Raw genomic sequence first — 17,036 nt, forward strand, 5'->3', positions numbered from 1 at the left:
GTTGAGAAAACATCCCCCGAGACAAACGTGGTGGTATCAAGGATTTCAGTAGCTTCTCAGATCTGGGACATATTTCCTGTTGCTTCTCTCAACATTACAGTTCGGGTGACCCTAAACGGCAGTGGGAGCCAGAAGCAGTAACTTAAGGCATGCGATTATGTAATCTTGTTCACTGACCAACCCTTTGTGGGGAAAAGTGGACACAGGTCATTTATCTGGATTGAATTGATGCTCATGTATCATGCGCATGGGGTACGGAATATATATGCGTTTGAGATGCAAAGGATACGCAAAAGTAAATGTCCATGTCCATATTGATGCGCGTGCAGTAGTCGCACCGCCAAAGTAAATAGATAAGCTACTGGCCTCTCTGCCTTGCGCTAAGTAGGTAGAATCATGATAAATAACACCTCAGCAACCAAGCGCCCATTTTTCATTCAATTCGATTCAACTCGTCTCATCTCGAGTCTTTCATCTCTCATTCCCTCATCGTGCCCGGCCGAATCGAGTGGATTCAATTCAAGCCGAGGGGTCGTCAATCCGCGCCAATGCAAATTAGATAAGTCATAACCATTACTATGCCTTCCAAATGCAAGGAAACTCAGCGCAGCGCCTTCAGCGTGATATGCCATTCCATTCCATTCATATTTCATTCTTGATATCATCTTCTTAACCACGCAACTCACGCAACTCAGTAGCACGACGCACAAGCGATGGGATGCGGCGGACAATAGGGCTGTGCGGGTTCTCATTCACCGCGGACCTATACAGGCTGTCGAGACGGGCGATGAGAATGTCCATGATCTTGGGGGCAACTTCGCCGATGTCAGGGTCCTGAGAATAGTCATTAGCATTGTTTACGGGGGATAATCGATGGATAATTCGATGGACATACCCTCGGATCGACAGTCTGGAAAATAACGTCCAACCAAGTGAGGCGTTCCATGGTGTTGGTCAGCAGATAAGAAGTGACTGCGACACCAACTGAGAGCGCCACGATGGGGGAAAGGGCTTTCAGGTACGCGGGGTCGGTGTACACGAAGAGGCGGTCGAAAAGGTCGGCCTGGTTCTCGGATTGGAGCCACTAGTGATGGTCAGCAATGGTCATACAAATAAAAGAGGGAGCACAAACTTTGACAGAGCCTTCCTCGAATCGTCCTTCACGCAAGAGTTGAGTAACCTCGGCAATCTCTCGGGCTTCAGGGCTAATTGAGCCGGCAGGTGGAGCGGGCGAAACCGTGCTGGGCTTCTCCGAGGGTTGTCTAGCTGCAGGCGAAGCCTGCGCAGCGAGAACGGAGTTCAGACGTAGAACTTCGTTCTGGAATCCAGTCTGCGAGGTGGCCAAGGTAGAGACAGTCTCCGAAAGACCACGGACCAATTCAGTGAGCTGATCAATCTTGGCGGCATCCGCTTGACGTTGGAGCTGGAACTGCTTAGCCTGGGCCTGCAGCTTCTGCTCGACATCGGTGCCGACCTTCTCGGCAGCCTTGAGGGCAACGGTCTTCAGGGTGGGAGCAACAATGTCGTGGACAGCCTTGGAGATCTGGCTCTCGACCTGTGTGCTCAACTTCGGGCTAACAGTGTCCGACACAGCCTTCATGACGTCGGCTTGTTTGAGGGCACGAGTAACTGATTCAGGCAGAGACTGGCGCAGCTCGCGGGAGATGATACTGCTGGTCTGCTGGGACAGAACGGTGTTCAGCTGCTTGGTCACGGCGGCAGTGGTGAGATCGCCAAGCGCAGGGACAACGTCCGACTTGATGGTCTCGGTGATAATGCGAGTAAGGTTCTTCTCAACATTGTCGGAGAGCGTGCTCGACACCAACCGGAGGACCTGGTCTTGCTTCGCGGCAGACGCAGCATCCCAGCTGCGTCGCTCCTCATCGAAGCGGGCGTAGAGACCTTCGAGCTCGCGCCCGAGACTCTTGTTGAACTCAGAGGTGACTCCGTCCTGCAAGACCTCAATGTGCTTGTTCCAGCTTTCAGCATCGCCAAGACCGGTTCCGGTGACCGTAGGTTTGACGGCAACAGTGACCTTGGGAGCCTCGCCGTTCAGTGGCTCAGCTGAGGAAGAAGCCTGGGTGGTGACAGGCAAGGGAATTTCCTTCTTCACGGCTTCTCCAGTGCTTGCAGCAGCCTTCTTTTTCTTCTTCTTTTCGGGCTTTTCAGAAGTGGCGGCAGAAGGGGTTTCGATAGGCTCGTCAACCTGCTTCTTCTTAGGCGCAGGCTTGACAGGAGATTGTGCGCGCAGAACACCAGGACCAGCAGCAGCAGCACTGCTCTCAGGAATCTCGGGTGTCTTGACCAGTTCCTTGGGCAGAACCTTGGTGGGAGTGCTCGTAGAGTCGCCGTTGACAGAGTACTCGTCGGCGACGTAGTTAGGGAACGACTGCAAATCGGTAATCTCAATGAACCCCTCATCAAGCGCATTGACAGGCTTGATTATGCGGTTGTCCGGGCCCCATCCAAGGTCTTCCTTCTTGATGTTGAGGCAAGTAACACCACGAGAGTGCATAACGTACAGCTCAAAGAGACCGCCTTCCTCTCCAGCGGCCTTGGTGATGGGCAGGAGGTCAAGGCTGCGAAGCTGGCCCTTGCCGGCAAAGGAGATCTCGCGAATACCGCTCAAGCAAGCAGTAGACTCCGGCTTGGGAAGGCTGCTGTCCTTCTCAGCGGCGCGCTTGATGAATGATGCCTGAGACATCGACTGCAGGTTGTACTTGGGTGCAGACAAATGAACGAAGTAGATCGAGTTGCGAGTGGGGTGGCCGACGACAAGGATTCCAGACGCTGCGTGGTAGGCGACGCTACAGATGGCGTCCGACTCGTTCTCATGAGGGAACTTGAGCTCCTGCACAGCCTTACCTAGCCCAATATCCCAGAGCTGCAAGGTGTGGTTCTGCTTCAGACCCACGAGAACATAACGGAGAGCCATCGACTTGACGTAAGGACGCAACTTGTCAAGAAAGAGGACTGATGTCGGCCACGACTTCTCCGCGGGAGAGCCGGTGACGAAGGTATTCAAGGGAACGCGGATTTCAGAAGGCTGAATGCCAGCGTCAGGGCTGTTGACAACCTCGCGAATATCCCAGAAGCGGAGGCGACCGGTCTTGTCAAGTGAAGCAATGACAGTGTCATCACCGCTGAAGACGAAGTCCTTGCCGGCCTTTCCGGTAGAGATCTTCAGAGCGCACTCCTTGAAGAACTTCTCGGTGTTGACAGTACGGTTGTTGCCAGAGACGCCGTAGGCAGGGTTTGCGGCCGCCTGTGGAGAGACAACGTAGATATTCTTGCCGCGTCCAATGGCGAAGAATCCAGGGTGACAAGAGCTCCGTTTAGCCCGCGTTTTCAGCTGGCCGCCAGAAGTGTTCTCGTCGGACGCCGGGAAAGGAGGGAAAATGAGGCTTTCGCTCTCAAGAGCATCTTGCTCGAACAGATCCCTGTCGCCTCGAGAGACCAGAACCCAGTAGACGGCTCCGCTGACACCAATACCGAGGATAGCCTGCTCACCAGAGGGACCACCAACGGACTGCGAGGTGCATACAGCCACGTTGAACACACGGTCACGGGTAGAACGCAGAACCTGCTTGTCACTGCCATCGTCTTGACGAATGATACGCATACCGCCATTCTTAGCAAGGGCATAGACAATGTATTCAGGGGTAGCAGAGGTCAAGGAACGGTCAAGCTGGTCAAAGTCTTTCTTCAACCGAGCAATGTCCATGATACCATCGTCGCGCAAAGTCGAGAGCTTTCCAGCATATGGCTTCACAACGATTGAGATGAAAGGCTTGAGAGGGAAGTTGTGCACGGGGACAATCCGCTCTTCATCCTTTTCAGCGCTGTCTTCAGCACTCTCCCAGCTGTCCACCAACGCATCGCCAACGGCATTGGCAGTCTCCTTCAAGGCTCCGCTCGCGGTGACTTCCTCGGTCGTCTCTTTCAAAACTTCCGTGTCACCGTTGGCATCCTGGACAGCGGTGGTAGTGGTGAGAAGAGTAGTCTTGACACTATCTTCCTGCACAGCCGGACCTGGCGAGCCATTGTCCTGAGACAACTCTGCGGAAGACCCAACAACGTCCTTCGTCAGCTGCTGAACAAGCCTGTCAACCACATTGTTCATGGCCGCTTTCTGGTTTCCCTCCAAGCTGGGCGCTTTGGGACGTCCACCACTTGGCTGTGGCTGCGCAACAGGCAGAGGTTGAACCTCGGTTGTGACGTCTTCAGTCTTGGTAACCTCAACAAACGGGCTTCCGGCACGAGAGGTAGACTGAGGAGTCCTGTTTCGCGAAACGGCGGCCAGTTGCTCGAACGGGTTGACGTGGTTGAAAATGGTCTCGTTGCCAGATGGAGATGGCTTGTCCGATTTCTCGGAAGCCAATCCCAGAGGGTCCACAGCTCCGTGAGTAGAGGGGGTCAGATTAGCCAAGTCAGCTTCGAAGACATTCTTCTGAGAAGCAAACGAAGCAGGGGACTGCACGGCAGAGTCGTTCGGCACCTGGCTCCGGTTAAGCAGACGCAGCAACATATCTTGTGGCTTCTCGGCGCTTGTCGCAGCAGGACTCTCGGCCGCAGGCTGAGCTGCGGGCTGAGAGGAACCAGCAGAAGCAGCCTGACTCGGTCTACCGAAGAGAGTAGCAACCAAGTCAGAAGCAGAGATGTTTCGAGAGTGTCCGTGCGGTCTCGGAGGTTCTTCCGCAGCAGGCACTGTTGGGTGCGTATGAACAGGCTGTTCCACAGGTGCAGGAGACTGCTGCTGAGCAGGAGCCGCACCGCCCTGGTTGAACTTCAACAGATTCAACAGGTTGACGGACGGGTTCTGAGGCTGCGGTTGATGCTGGTGTTGCGGAGGGTACCCTTCGCCCGGAGTGCCGACATTGGGACTAAGAACATCCGACCCATGACGAGGAGGGGCGTTCACAGGCGATGGCGAGTGTAATGCGGATGAAACAGAAGGATGACGATACGCGTGTTGGTGGTACTGTGGGTGGGCGTAGCTCTGGCCGTCGTAGGGCTGCTGGGGGCGGTACGCATGCGGGTACTGCTGGGCATACTGAGCCTGGGCCAACGCAGGATCCTGAGCAGGCGTGTTCGATGGAGAGGGACGAGGCCTTATACTCGCCAAGAGAGCTTGGATGTCATTTGGGGTGGACATTTCTGTCGCTCGCCGAGGGTAATGGCGACCACCAATAAGAGAAGCAAGCTCTGTGTTGCCGCGGGAGCTCTCTTTCGAGAGTCAGCAGAACAGGCGAATAGAAGGAGTGACGTTGAGGAGAGATATTAGATGCGCTGAACGCAATTGAATAGCAAAGCCAAATGAGAACTCCGAAGCAGAATGCGACGATGAGGATATTGTACAAAAGGAGAAGTAGGAAGAAAAGGAAGAGAAGGGAGGCGAGAAGCGAGAAGCGAGGAAGAAGAGAAGAGAGAGAATGACGGCCGAAGCGAAGCGGAAGTGAAGATTCAGTGGCTGGTGCGGAGGCGGTCACTGTCTATTACTGCCTGAGGCACTTGCGCTTTCACTGCCAAAAGCAATTGACTTCGAGAAACTCCGGCAATCATCGACATCATCGCCTTTTACGGGATTCCTTTTCAAGTCCTCGACCACCAACGGCACCCAAAATGGACTGCTAGGCCAGCCTTCACTCACTGTATAACCCACCGTGCAACAAAAGTTCTTTTTCTTCTTTCACCGCGATCCCATTGTGTCTGGCTTCCTCGAATTAGCCACACCATCACCAGCAGCTTTCCGTCCTCCGTCCTCCGTCCTCTGTTACCCAGCATAAAATCACCAGTCACCAATCTACAACCTACCAGCCCTTCTTCACCATGTTCTGTCTTAGGAGGTTAGCAGCCCCCCAAACTTCTTGATTAGAGAGCAGCAACTAACAGTGGAACACCAGCTGGCTCCCCCTCCTCTTCATCCCAACAAACGCCTCCCCGCTCTTCCTCATCTCCTTCGTAACCCTCACCTACCTCCTCCACAGACCATGCATCTACTGCTCCGCACTACTCATAATCCTCTTCGCCTCAACCTGCAACTGGTCTGACCGCTGCTTCCTAAACCTGCGCTCAGACTGGTTCGCACCGCGGTACTCGCCGTACGCCGCGGAAACAACAAGCAATGCTACATTCAGCGGGGAGTACGGCCAGAATGCATCGAGTTCGTCGTTGCTAGGTGTCGAGAATGAGTCGTTGGCCGAGTACGTCTTTGAGACGGTGAATCAGACGGCGAAGGCGCTTGCTGGTGCGGTCGTTGATGAGACGCAGAAGCGGTTATCGTTTGGTGGTGTTGGTGTTGCGGAGGGTTGTCCCTCTTCTATGGAGTCAGGGTCGGCTGCTGATGAGCTTACGGGCTTTGGACTCGAGTGGCTACGGAGTCTTGTGGGGAGGCGAGAATGGACGTTGCCTTGTGTTGATGTGAAGGTGCGGATATGATATAGCACTGGCCCGCCTCGATATCAACTTAAAAGCCGTCGTAATGACCTCTGTTGTAATTAGTCTCACTTTCTTTCTTTCTTCTCCTTTCTCCTTTCTATATTGTCTTATCTTTTGCATAGGCGTGGATTAGGGTTCTCTTCCTTGATTTGGCGATGACTACCATACCATACTATTCTATTGTCTTCACGTTATTTCCCAAGTTGTCTTTCTGTCTAATTGTTTAATCAAATATGCCCAACGGCCGAGGTCTTGGATTGCATTTACTACTTTATTTGCCAACTCATACCTAATATAGTTATTTTGATTATACCAAGCGCAATCTATGTTCGACTTCAAGGTCTGTCCATATCCTTTGCTTGAATAAAAGATCCAAAACAAAGAAGAGAATGCAAAATAATCCATCTCATTTATTACTCGTACTAGGTACTCAATTACTAACTACACTAACTACATACATGACATCGCATGACATCGCATCGCGAAATAGGTATCTAACAAACAAACAAGTCAAAACAACAAGGACAGGCGTAACAAATTGCGTACAAGATAGATACGGTATATCCTATCCCGGTCCGGTCCGGCGTCAACACCTAGTACTTACCCCGCAGTAAGCGTAGCATAGCATAAGCAAGTATAGCATAGCAGCGCGGGTAGGGTCGGTAGGTAATTGAGTCAGGTTGGGCTAGATTAAACCCCGCGTGGCTGAGTTCTTCCAAGATCGAGCTAGCCGACGCACACAATCTCAATTGTTTCGATAGCGTTGGTGTTGGCGAACGCGGACCTGGTCGGGGTAGTATAAGCCAAAATCAAGATGGCGGAGATGGCGTGGCACATGGGTATGCGTGGCATTCCAAGAAAATCGTGGGAACATGAACGGTATACACTGGTTTCGAAGAAATATTGTTTATATTTTTGCGGTCGAGGTGACGGTATTCTGTTGGATGGTCCCTAGCTCTCAATGGAGTGGAGGGTTGCCGGGTATCAAAGGATTGGATGCGCGGTAGGACGGCCGCGAGTTGGAATTGTACTCAAAGTTGTAAAGACGACGGAGAGATGATCTCTTGAGTGTATTTTCGGTTTCTTTTTTTCCGGATTTTTTGTTTGTATTGCGTCACGCAATTATTAGTTGTATCCTGGCATGGGCTGCGACATGGGCGTGGGCCAGTCGTCCTCCGTGATGCTGCTCCAGAAGAACCAAATCGTGACAACGGAAAGAAGGGTGAAAAGTGTCTCGAATAGAGCACCATTTATCTTGCCGTTCGTCGCGTCGCAGATATGGCAGCTGATAACGTAATTGAATATTTGGCCGATGGCGAAGAGGATAGTTGCAGCGGCGAGGTACACTAAAATCAGTCAGACGTTGCCTTTTTTTTTTTTTTTTTTTGGATTGCGATAAGGGTCAGACGCACTCATTGGCCGGAATTCACCCAGGATACGAATCACGAGGAATGTTTCCAGGACGAAGAAGGCGAATAGACAGACGAGTGGGAAGAGCTGGTATAGCACATAGAGCGCAATGTTCCGGTACTCAGGACTATCCGTCACGAATTCGTCCGTCCAGTTAAACGCCGTATCCAACGCGATATATCCTGTGCCGACGAAGATTGCGACCCCAGAGACAAAAAACAGACCCATTGACGCAGGCGTCCCGTCGTCGAGGAATTGAAATCCAACCAGAGCGTTCAGAAACAAGATCCAGCAGGTTGCAGCAATGGCAGCGACGTGGACCGCAGAAAAGCCCTGCAGGAGGTCAGTTCATAGTCTCCAGAAAGTTTCGCGAGTAGTCAAACCTTTCGAACATCATCCCTAAGAGGGAATGCACCGACAGTGAAGATTTCGGCGATCTCGATAACGATAAAGCCAAGCAAGAATATTTGCATTTCCCTGGACACGCCGTCAGCGCTAGTCAACCCAGCCTGTCTGATTCCACATACCTTCGCCCAACGGCCGCTTGTTTGCGATCGGATCGCCATATCAAAAACAAAGAAGCAAGAATGGCTATGAACGCGAGCAAAATAGACCCTGTCGACGTGAGCGAAGCCCTTCCATGATTTCAAAGCGTATCATACCAAGGTTTCCAAGGTGCCGGCCATTGCTGAGGGGGATTCCGGTGAGCTCGCACCCGCCGTAGATACCATTAGGGGGCTGGTTGCTAGCAACGAAGAGCTGTAGTGTCCGGAGTTAGCGATGCGATATCCTGTATATGAAAGGTTTTGCGCGATGGGGGCGTCGAAACGGCAGTCAGGAGACATACATTGCAGACAGGCAGCGTGGAATCGCGACAGAAGTCCTATTTCAAACCGGGAATGCGTCAGTTGAGCCACAGCGATGCAGGAGAGGGAAGCGGGCATGAGCCGAGCCGCAACGCAACGGCAACATACGTTGAAATTCCCGAATTGAGTCGAACCCATCCTTGCAAGCTCTGAGTCTTTCTCAAACAATCACCATGCGAAGAAAACAAAGAAGGTGAGCGAGCGGGCCTGGTTGAAACTTGAAATGGATCGAGGTCGAGGTCAGGTCGCCTGGTGGAGCCACTGCTCAGGAACCACCGCCAGTTACGATCGCGCCGGTGTGGGCTGCCGATCTAAGATGAACGAGGTTGTTGAGATTTGTGGCTGCGATATTATTGTGCCGCTATGGAGACGGATCAAATTCCGTTTTTCTGCGGTCAGAATTGGTGATGAGGCGAGACACACGTTGCAGGCGTTGGCGGTCGACAGGTCGGATTTGGACTCTGAGACCGATCGGGGTCGAAAAGGAGGCAACCCGATAACGAGGGACACGAGGTGAGAATCAACGCTCGAAGCAGCGATTGGACAGGGTAGATATGTATAGGCGAGGTAAGAAGAAACGCGAGAGACAGCGAACAAGAAGAACAAAAGGAGATGAAGAGCGAATTGGGGAAGAGATGAATTGGTGATGGCCAAGCGTTGCCTGCAGCTGATTGGGAGTACCTCAACCACGAGATGGCGGTGCAATTTCCCAGATCGCCCGCTTCCAGATCATGATTCATGCCTTGTTCAGATTCAATGACGCTGCTGCTGCAGTGCAGAGGCCCCTATTGCCGAACTATTGACCCCTTAGCAGAGCAGTACCATGGAACCAGCCCCGGGACTCCAGTTTCTATTCTGAAGTCTCGGTGCCTGGCTTTCCTCTGTTGCGAACACAACGCAAACGTGGCTCACCTGCATCGTTCAGGCTGTTTATGATAGTACTTGTGTACAGAGTACGTATCTCGTATTCTATCTTCAACAACAGTCGCCGAACACGGAGGCATCGCCGAAGCAATCAAGTTCATCCCCCAGCAACCTTGAACATGACATCAGCCCAGCCCAGCCACACCTCTGCATCCAACACAACAACTCAACACCCTTGGTTCCCATGCAGCATGTTTGTGCGTCTGCATGTATGAGGTTTCGGCTGCCTGCAAGTCGTGCTCGCTCCTGTGAGACTCTATTTAATCGATACGAGGTATTACTATAGCGACGACGGACTCCGTACTTGGTGGTCTCGGGTAACCGGCCGGTCGATGCTTCGATTCCGCACCCCTTGCGTCTTCTCCAGACTGTGGCTGATCTTGACCCTGGACTGAGGGGCTCCATGGACAAGAATTGAGATCGCGATTCAGTGTTGAAGCTAATATTTTAGTATCGCCTATACTCTGTGGACCTGGGATCGTCTAGTAACTATGTTAGGGAGAGGGAGGACTTTATTGTTGAACTGGGTTCCTGTGGTGCTACTTTGTACCTACAGTAGGGGGGACTTATCCCCTTGGCAACGCTGATGCTACGGACATTTCGTATCGAGAAGGAGTGAGCTTATACGGTCTTCTAATGATGATCTCTAGTAATTATACCATCGATTGAAGCATACCCTGTCCCGCCCTCGCGCCAGTCGCTATGGTTATCAGCGGAGCGATTATATATAATTTGACCCTGGTACTGTGCCTTAGAGCTAGCCCCACACAAGGATGCTTGACTACTGGCTCCATGCTCCTTTCAATTTCAACCTCTGCACTTACCACCCACCATCCAACGCCGTATCGAAAATCCAATTTAAACAATGCAAATGAATCCCTTCAAGAAAGAGAATTGCTGACCTTCTTACTCGCCATGGCTCTCACTCTACTCATTGGTGATGCTGTGCTTATGCTAGCTAGTACTGCGTCTGGACTTGAATAATGCATTACACGCCCTGGTGACCATCAGACAGACATGCCGAATTTGACATTGTCTCCTTGCTCAAGATATTGCGCAGAATATATCCCAGTAAAATGTGCTATACCTCCGGGCTTGGCGATTATCCGGACTTCACCAGAAGGAGCGCTGGATGGTTCGGCTTATAACGTGGGGTGATCTATTTTCCCCAAACAAAGTGCTAGCTGTCTGACGATATCGACGACACCCACTACTAAAGCCTTGAATCTGCTGAGTACAGGGTATGCGCTTGGAAAGACTGGTCTGTTTGTCTTATCCAGGACGTCCTCACAAACCCGCAAGTTCGAATCATTTGCGTCGCGCCTCTGTCAGCGCTGCTGGGAATTTCATGGGCCCAGGCTGCCGGGGAGCCATGTTCGAACGGTTCTCGAGTAGGCGCTACTCTACTTGCTTCTCAGGATGATGTTTGTCGTCCGCTGAGTGATTTTCCTTGGTCGATAAAGCGGGGAACTGAGAAAGGCCATCGTAAATTCCCTTCGCGGCTGCTGGTGTCGAGGTCCAAGGACCACAGGTTAGGGCTCCTGGAAGAAGCGATTCAAATGGAGAATGCGCGTCAGAGGCGGGGTTCTGTATGCTTATGTCCTGGACATGATAGTTACATGGAGGCAAATGCTGTGAGAAAGGAGGTATAGTAGTTGTGTCTGCGGTGTCCTTCCCGACAGCGGCTTCGTCTCGCTTGTCTATACTCCAAGTCCAGCGTCCGCATCACTTTTTACTCACTTTGACTGAGCGCAGGCCTCACTTTTGGGATTGCATCGAATGTCTAATAGCTTATTGCGGTTCAAAGCACATCTGGCTCTTCTTAAAATAGGTAAATCAACCACATGAAGGTCGTCAAGCTCACTTCTCACCCGGGGCTGTCTCAAAGTGAGGTTGAGATGAACTTCTTCTCACCACCTCTCATTCTCTTGTTTCATCTCTCACTTCGCACCTTGATCTAGTATCTAAGTTTATTCGCTCTTCATCTACAACTCCTTCTGTTCGATCATCCCGCTCGTCTCTCTTACCTGCCAACCTTCACTCTCTCCCGTACCTTCCTTTCCTCCTCTCTTCCCATATCAACATCTCTTCTCTCACTCTCTCACTCACTGTATCTCCATCGACCATCGTCAACCCGTCTTCAGATATTCAAGCCGGCCTACCTTTACTCTTCCTTACTCATACTCATCCGTCCCCGTCATCGCATCTTCCTTCTACTTTCTCCCTCTATTCATCCATCTTCCTCTAAACCACCTCCACTTTTCCCTCCATACAGGTTCAAGGTGTATTCTGATTCACGTTTCTCTTTCTAACATTACACGTACATTCTCCTCCTCATTCCTATTCCAACTCTCACGTTGTTACTTCTCCAATTTCATAACCTTTCTTACTAAGCCTGCTCTTTTCTTGCCTTACCTTTCCCTCTCCCCTCTACATTGTCCACAATGAGCGACCTGACTTCGACTATGGACGCCGAAACCTTCGGATTCATTTACCATCATATTGCTTTCCCGCCCAAATTGCCCGGAGAGCCTGAGAGAAAGCAGAAGCCTCTCGAGAAAGAATTGATGAGCTTTGTCCAAGCCGCCGTTACTTCGTTCTTGAGGGAGAGACCTGCGGACATCCAGGAGAAATGGAAACCGGTGGTGCAGATGATCAATACCTGGTTCATTATTAATAGAGGAAACGTTGATCTCAATCGTCACTAGGAATTGCTCACCCGCTCCCTTAAGAACTTGAAAGACATCGGTATGTTATAGAACCCTTTGAAAGGACTGTTTGCTAATAATTTATATTTAAACGCCATTGCGCTACACATTAGCGCACAAAACTGCGGTTGGCTAGCCCACTACGACGCTGAGCACGACAAGATCATCATTGACGCCTTTGAAGTGTCGTCTTTGTCAACCGCTATTCTCACGGCCCCAGGCTCACTTATTCGTTGCTTCCCCGGTCAAAGCATCGCACTGCCTGCGGCCATGGTCGAGGGCATTGAGTTCTGCAAGTACTTGAGTCACAACCTTTGCCGGCTGAACCTGGGGGTTGTTCGTCAGATGTGTCCTAAGGCGGCCGAGCTTCGCAACTGCACGGAGGAGATTCGGGACACCGTTCATCCGGGGTTTATCACAGAGGGCTTGATGTCTCAGCTTCTAGCATTTGGAGAGCACAATGTTTTCAGATCGTTTGAAATACATGTGCAGGATGATGTTAACTTCGATGACGGCAAAGTACCGTGGCGACGCTCTCCCCTGTGGTTTCTGATAAAGGTTGCGCTTCAAACGATCCTCTACCGCACATTTACATATCCTGAGAGCCGGGCAGAGTACAAGAATTCATGCTGCATCTTGCCGTTGAGATTGGATCTGCAGCCCAGCGTCTTGACGCTTGTGATCTTGCGAACATACTCTCTGTTGTGCGCTCAAAAATCACCCGCCGCGTTTACAAGCTACAAGGCGCCACCTTTGACTTTGTTCTACAACGGGTGACGGAAGTGGACGATTCAATCACGAAGCGCCTAAATGAATCTACACCGACAGATTCAGGTTTCTACCACCAAGACTGTCACCCCGTCACTGGGCTCCGTATGCGAGGCCGACCTGGCTACATCGTTGAAAAATAGAATATCTACGCGAAGCTATGATGCAGACAGTAGCCTCGAGACCACCGAACCCTTTCAACCAAAATCACAAAACGAGGAACCAGCGCATGACAACCGGGTTACCAAAGCTTGAAGATGACTGCGACTTCATAGGTCTACTGGACTTCGAGGATTGGGTGGAAAACGAGCTCCAACGCTGGCATGCCGCCAACACGAACCCCACCGATAAGGCTCACTCTGACATCGCTGTATTGATGAATAGTTACTTAAATATTCCGAGCAAAACATACGACAAGATGCCAGATGGTATGTCCAGGATGTTCCTTGTGGTACTGGAATTATGGGTTTGCTATGACAGCATATGCATTACCCTCTGTCCACTTTTTGGAAACTTCTCTCCAGGTATCCCCAAGAAGTTCCTTCAACCACTGCTACTCCCACAGCATTGTCAGGTGCGACGTGCGCAAGCAGTTGAGGACTGTATTCGACAACGGCATCAGAACAAACAGAAGGGGAGGAGTGTTTTCAACGACCCGGGTCCCGACACATTCGCTGTTCAGTATTTCGATTGTTCTGTCCGCCAAAGAAAACTGCAAGATGAGATTATAAGATCTGCAACTCAGGAGCGAGATAGTCGAAGCAAATTATGGGAAGGTCTTTCTGCAAAGTATCAATATCTTGTCAGTCAGTCGTCCAACTTGGTTCATGATTCCGATTACAACGAATGGAACGAAAATTGGAGAACAGAGCACGCGATCTGCAGATTGAAGTCCACGAGGGGCCGCTTCATACTGACGATGCCTTGGTTAAAAATGTGATCTTCGAGCTGGACTGCCCTCACTGGTTCGCTAACTGGCGAGACATTACATGGAGACTGATCGAGGATCACGGCAGACCTCAGAAAAGAACAAGTCACACCACGAGATGAAGCTGTTGGAATACCCACCACTTCAGCAGTTCGCTTCCCAGAAGCCTCACAGATTATTGCTTGCCTCCAGAGAGACATCCTGGCTGAACACGCATTACAAACCTCCAAGGTTACTGGTAACTCTCGACAAAATTGCGGTTCCAAACACGTTCGACTTTGTCCTTTGGGATAATGAGAGAGAGGTATGGGCGTTGGTGCGGTGCAGACTGGCATAACACACAGTCAAACGTCTTTGCAACATCGTAATACGCGCCCCAAGATATGCCACACTTCAATATGCTGTTGAATTGTGAGCCACCGACAGAATAAAGTTCTGGCGGATCAGCGCGAAGGATACCCCCGTTTATCCCTCCATGAGCTGTGCGCCTTTGGCTGTCTGCGATCAGGTGAACGGCTTACCTGGTACAATATCACCAGGTAATTATCCTTGCCCGCTTTGTCCATGAACGAAGAGTCGGTTCATGGTCTATTCTGCCAGGCCGCATGGGAACTCGGCTCGCCCATTCCCGGAACACAGCTCAGAGAGGCACATGCATTCTTTCAAGAGTCTGAGTCGATTGATAGACTGCTGCAATCGCTCCAGGAGAAGTTGGTAAATATATCTACAAATTGGAACAAACATTACACTCTACATACGCTGGTCGTCTTGGGTGTTAGGACGCTGAGCCTTTGTCCAATTTCGGCTGTTGAGCGCACCGCCTCATTCTTACGACGCTGCAGGGAAAGGCAATGGGATAGTGCAATGAGCTACAGGTTGAAGATGATCAAAAGCACGAGCTACTGTTCAAGCTTGGGGAAATATGCCTCTCAACCTATTCTATAGAGATGCAACACCTTCCAATCATCTTAAGATCGCACCTAGACCTGGAGATGCTGGTAAGGGCGTCGATTGTGCTTTTCCAAAGGTCCCCACAGCCAATGGAAGAGCAAAACCTAGAGATGAGGAATTTCAACCTTCGAGCTACTCGAGTTCTCCGGCGCGCTGAAAGACGAGTGTCTGAACTTATAGAAAGTGACACGCCAGCCATAAGCAATGCTGTTAAACATGGCGCCGACAGCCTACAATTCGTGTCACCCTGGCATTTCGATATTGGCGACAATATGCGATGGGTTATGAATTTGTCAGTCGCAACTGAGACGAGCGAACAACAAGAGTATCGCTATAATATCCTGAGCGGAGAGTTACTGGTAGATAACACGCCACCAGGTCGTCTTCCAAAGGACTACACCGACAAACCGCTCTTCAAGCGGCTGTTGGGCAAGGTAAATAGAAATTACCTTCAATTTGATGAGACCCATCTAACATAGCAAAGCACACAATGTCAGTGATTCCCTCAAAATTGCAGGGGTTGAAGTTTGCTTCTACCCAGCTGTTTGGGAACTACGAAGCATGTCATGTCTATTTGGCCAAATAATTGAATGGATGCTTACATAGAAAGGTTGATTTTGGGCTTGATGGTGACCAACTTTTGATAAGGGCTGTAGAAACGACAAAGACAACGCAAGCAGGGGAAGTAGCTGACATTGAGAATATAGAGAATATGGAGGGATCACCGAGACCCGGAGAATCGCGTCAAATCCTGCGTCTAATACCGCATGAAACGCTGGTGGAGGACTTCCCGGATTCGTTAACTACAGACCATGTCCATCGGTTGGATCCTGTGCCTGGGATACTGGTGTTCCAACCCCTTGATCAGGCGTGGCAGCCGAACCCACAGAACTGGCACTTGCCACTACAGCAAGATATGGGACAAGCTTCAGCCACTAGGCAGGGACAATGCAGATTGGTCGATTTTTATAGCAGACTTTTTGTGCAGATTGCAGACGTACTACAAAGCTTGGATGAAACCAAGCCCATCCACGTTACCTTGACTCAAGATGGCACCGTCGAAGCCAAGCTGGTCAGATTACGTCTGAATTTCATTCTCAACGATCAGGGCTTATTGGAATGGCCAGAGCATAATTCTCTGATTGACTCCAACCAGGATATCGGATGCCTTCACGGACTGCTCAATAAATTAGTACTGCGGAGTAAGAGCGAGCAATGCTGCCGCACGGTGCTGATTCCTTACGGAAGAGTTAGGGTTCGCAAAGGAACGTTGTCACCAGAAATCTTCGTGGAGCTGGCAAACGCACCTCATATAAGGTACTTCCATTACCAGCTGGACTCGGATCTGGGAATGCTCACGGGTGCTACCGGCATGGAAGCTGCTCTCTATCAAGCATACCTACATGCGGCGACGACGTTTGTCCTCCCTAATTCCGCTACAAACCGGACAGGAACCGAAGAAGCTCTTCGAATATTGTGACAAGCAAAATTGCGGACCTCATTCCCTTTGACCATTGACTCAGTGCGACTGCTGGAACAAATTGCGGCTCTAACGCCATGGCGTCAGTTCTGGTTACCTGGCATGAAGGCCATGCAAAGGATGCTCTGGAACCAGAGCTTAGGCGAGTTGGCGCAGCACGATGGCTTTGTCCGGCTAGCTCAGAGCATTTCGATCACGCGGCTAGATTTACGCAATTCTGGGGTCTGAAGGAGGTCGTGTCGCCAGGGCTGGATCGTGGAGACCAGGAACTTCTTGATAGGGCTCGCAACTGCATCGCTCTGTTTCGTAGGCTTGATATTGAAGATTTTCTGCAGAAAGTGCCTACAGAGTATGACTCGCGAGACAGAATCCTACCTGCCAGTGATCGAAGCTCTCGGGTCTACGAAATCGTATCCCCCATTCGAGAATGGTCTTCTCCACTAAGTGCCAAAGAGTCTCTAATGAATATGTTAAAGAGCTGGGGGCCTCTCGAATCTTCAAATCCGCCCACCAAGCCAATACACTTACACATCCCTTATAGAGTTGCCTATACAATAAACATG

At 50.8% G+C, this 17,036-nt stretch overlaps 7 protein-coding genes across 7 annotated transcripts; 5 read left to right on the forward strand and 2 right to left on the reverse strand.

Annotated features, from left to right (window-relative positions):
* Positions 1-619: 619 nt before the first annotated feature.
* On the reverse strand, positions 620-5,508 carry BDV14DRAFT_91658 (uncharacterized protein). The gene is made up of 3 exons (XM_073777852.1): positions 1,133-5,508; positions 896-1,084; positions 620-834 (listed from the first exon to the last, which is right to left on the reverse strand). Exons 1-3 carry the CDS (start codon positions 5,153-5,155, stop codon positions 670-672), a joined length of 4,377 nt encoding a protein of 1,458 aa, XP_073626323.1. The 5' UTR covers positions 5,156-5,508; the 3' UTR covers positions 620-669.
* A 44-nt stretch (positions 5,509-5,552) lies between these two features.
* BDV14DRAFT_176826 (uncharacterized protein) lies at positions 5,553-6,841 on the forward strand. Its single transcript, XM_073769313.1, has 2 exons — positions 5,553-5,846; positions 5,904-6,841. The coding sequence occupies exons 1-2, from the start codon at positions 5,830-5,832 to the stop codon at positions 6,436-6,438; spliced, it is 552 nt and encodes a 183-aa protein (XP_073626324.1). The 5' UTR covers positions 5,553-5,829; the 3' UTR covers positions 6,439-6,841.
* On the reverse strand, positions 6,829-9,394 carry BDV14DRAFT_176830 (chitin synthase export chaperone). The gene is made up of 7 exons (XM_073769314.1): positions 8,823-9,394; positions 8,696-8,731; positions 8,511-8,607; positions 8,376-8,463; positions 8,232-8,325; positions 7,851-8,181; positions 6,829-7,784 (listed from the first exon to the last, which is right to left on the reverse strand). Exons 1-7 carry the CDS (start codon positions 8,850-8,852, stop codon positions 7,564-7,566), a joined length of 897 nt encoding a protein of 298 aa, XP_073626325.1. The 5' UTR covers positions 8,853-9,394; the 3' UTR covers positions 6,829-7,563.
* A 2,147-nt stretch (positions 9,395-11,541) lies between these two features.
* On the forward strand, positions 11,542-12,909 carry BDV14DRAFT_176837 (uncharacterized protein). The gene has a single exon (XM_073769315.1). It carries the CDS (start codon positions 12,083-12,085, stop codon positions 12,344-12,346), a length of 264 nt encoding a protein of 87 aa, XP_073626326.1. The 5' UTR covers positions 11,542-12,082; the 3' UTR covers positions 12,347-12,909.
* Positions 12,910-13,073: 164 nt separating this feature from the next.
* On the forward strand, positions 13,074-14,330 carry BDV14DRAFT_91754 (uncharacterized protein). The gene has a single exon (XM_073777853.1). It carries the CDS (start codon positions 13,275-13,277, stop codon positions 14,052-14,054), a length of 780 nt encoding a protein of 259 aa, XP_073626327.1. The 5' UTR covers positions 13,074-13,274; the 3' UTR covers positions 14,055-14,330.
* A 752-nt stretch (positions 14,331-15,082) lies between these two features.
* On the forward strand, positions 15,083-15,579 carry BDV14DRAFT_201990 (uncharacterized protein; the record flags this gene model as incomplete). Its single annotated transcript, XM_073773897.1, has 2 exons — positions 15,083-15,427; positions 15,478-15,579. The coding sequence occupies 2 exons, from the start codon at positions 15,083-15,085 to the stop codon at positions 15,577-15,579; spliced, it is 447 nt and encodes a 148-aa protein (XP_073626328.1).
* Positions 15,382-17,008, forward strand: BDV14DRAFT_176840 (uncharacterized protein). Its single transcript, XM_073769316.1, has 2 exons — positions 15,382-15,427; positions 15,478-17,008. The coding sequence occupies exon 2, from the start codon at positions 15,706-15,708 to the stop codon at positions 16,471-16,473; it is 768 nt and encodes a 255-aa protein (XP_073626329.1). The 5' UTR covers positions 15,382-15,427; positions 15,478-15,705; the 3' UTR covers positions 16,474-17,008.
* The last annotated feature ends 28 nt before the right edge of the window (positions 17,009-17,036 follow it).

The sequence above is a fragment of the Aspergillus stella-maris genome (assembly GCF_047715825.1).
Source record: "Aspergillus stella-maris strain CBS 113639 unplaced genomic scaffold BDV14scaffold_42, whole genome shotgun sequence".
NCBI lineage: Eukaryota > Fungi > Ascomycota > Eurotiomycetes > Eurotiales > Aspergillaceae > Aspergillus > Aspergillus stella-maris.

Excerpts from the sequence above, each read along its gene's own strand:
- BDV14DRAFT_176830 (XM_073769314.1), bottom strand. The coding sequence starts at position 8,852 with ATGGGTTCGACTCAATTCGGGAATTTCAAC. Across the intron at positions 8,464-8,510 it reads CCGGCACCTTGGAAACCTTG|GGTCTATTTTGCTCGCGTTC; the intron begins GTATGATACGCT and ends TCACGTCGACAG. Across the intron at positions 8,182-8,231 it reads TTAGGGATGATGTTCGAAAG|GGCTTTTCTGCGGTCCACGT; the intron begins GTTTGACTACTC and ends GACCTCCTGCAG.
- BDV14DRAFT_91754 (XM_073777853.1), top strand. The coding sequence starts at position 13,275 with ATGATGCAGACAGTAGCCTCGAGACCACCGAACCCTTTCAACCAAAAT.
- BDV14DRAFT_91658 (XM_073777852.1), bottom strand. The coding sequence starts at position 5,155 with ATGTCCACCCCAAATGACATCCAAGCTCTCTTGGCGAGTATAAGGCCT. Across the intron at positions 1,085-1,132 it reads TCGAGGAAGGCTCTGTCAAA|TGGCTCCAATCCGAGAACCA; the intron begins GTTTGTGCTCCC and ends GACCATCACTAG. Across the intron at positions 835-895 it reads TCCAGACTGTCGATCCGAGG|GACCCTGACATCGGCGAAGT; the intron begins GTATGTCCATCG and ends GACTATTCTCAG.
- BDV14DRAFT_176840 (XM_073769316.1), top strand. The coding sequence starts at position 15,706 with ATGGAGGGATCACCGAGACCCGGAGAATCGCGTCAAATCCTGCGTCTA.
- BDV14DRAFT_176837 (XM_073769315.1), top strand. The coding sequence starts at position 12,083 with ATGAGCGACCTGACTTCGACTATGGACGCCGAAACCTTCGGATTCATT.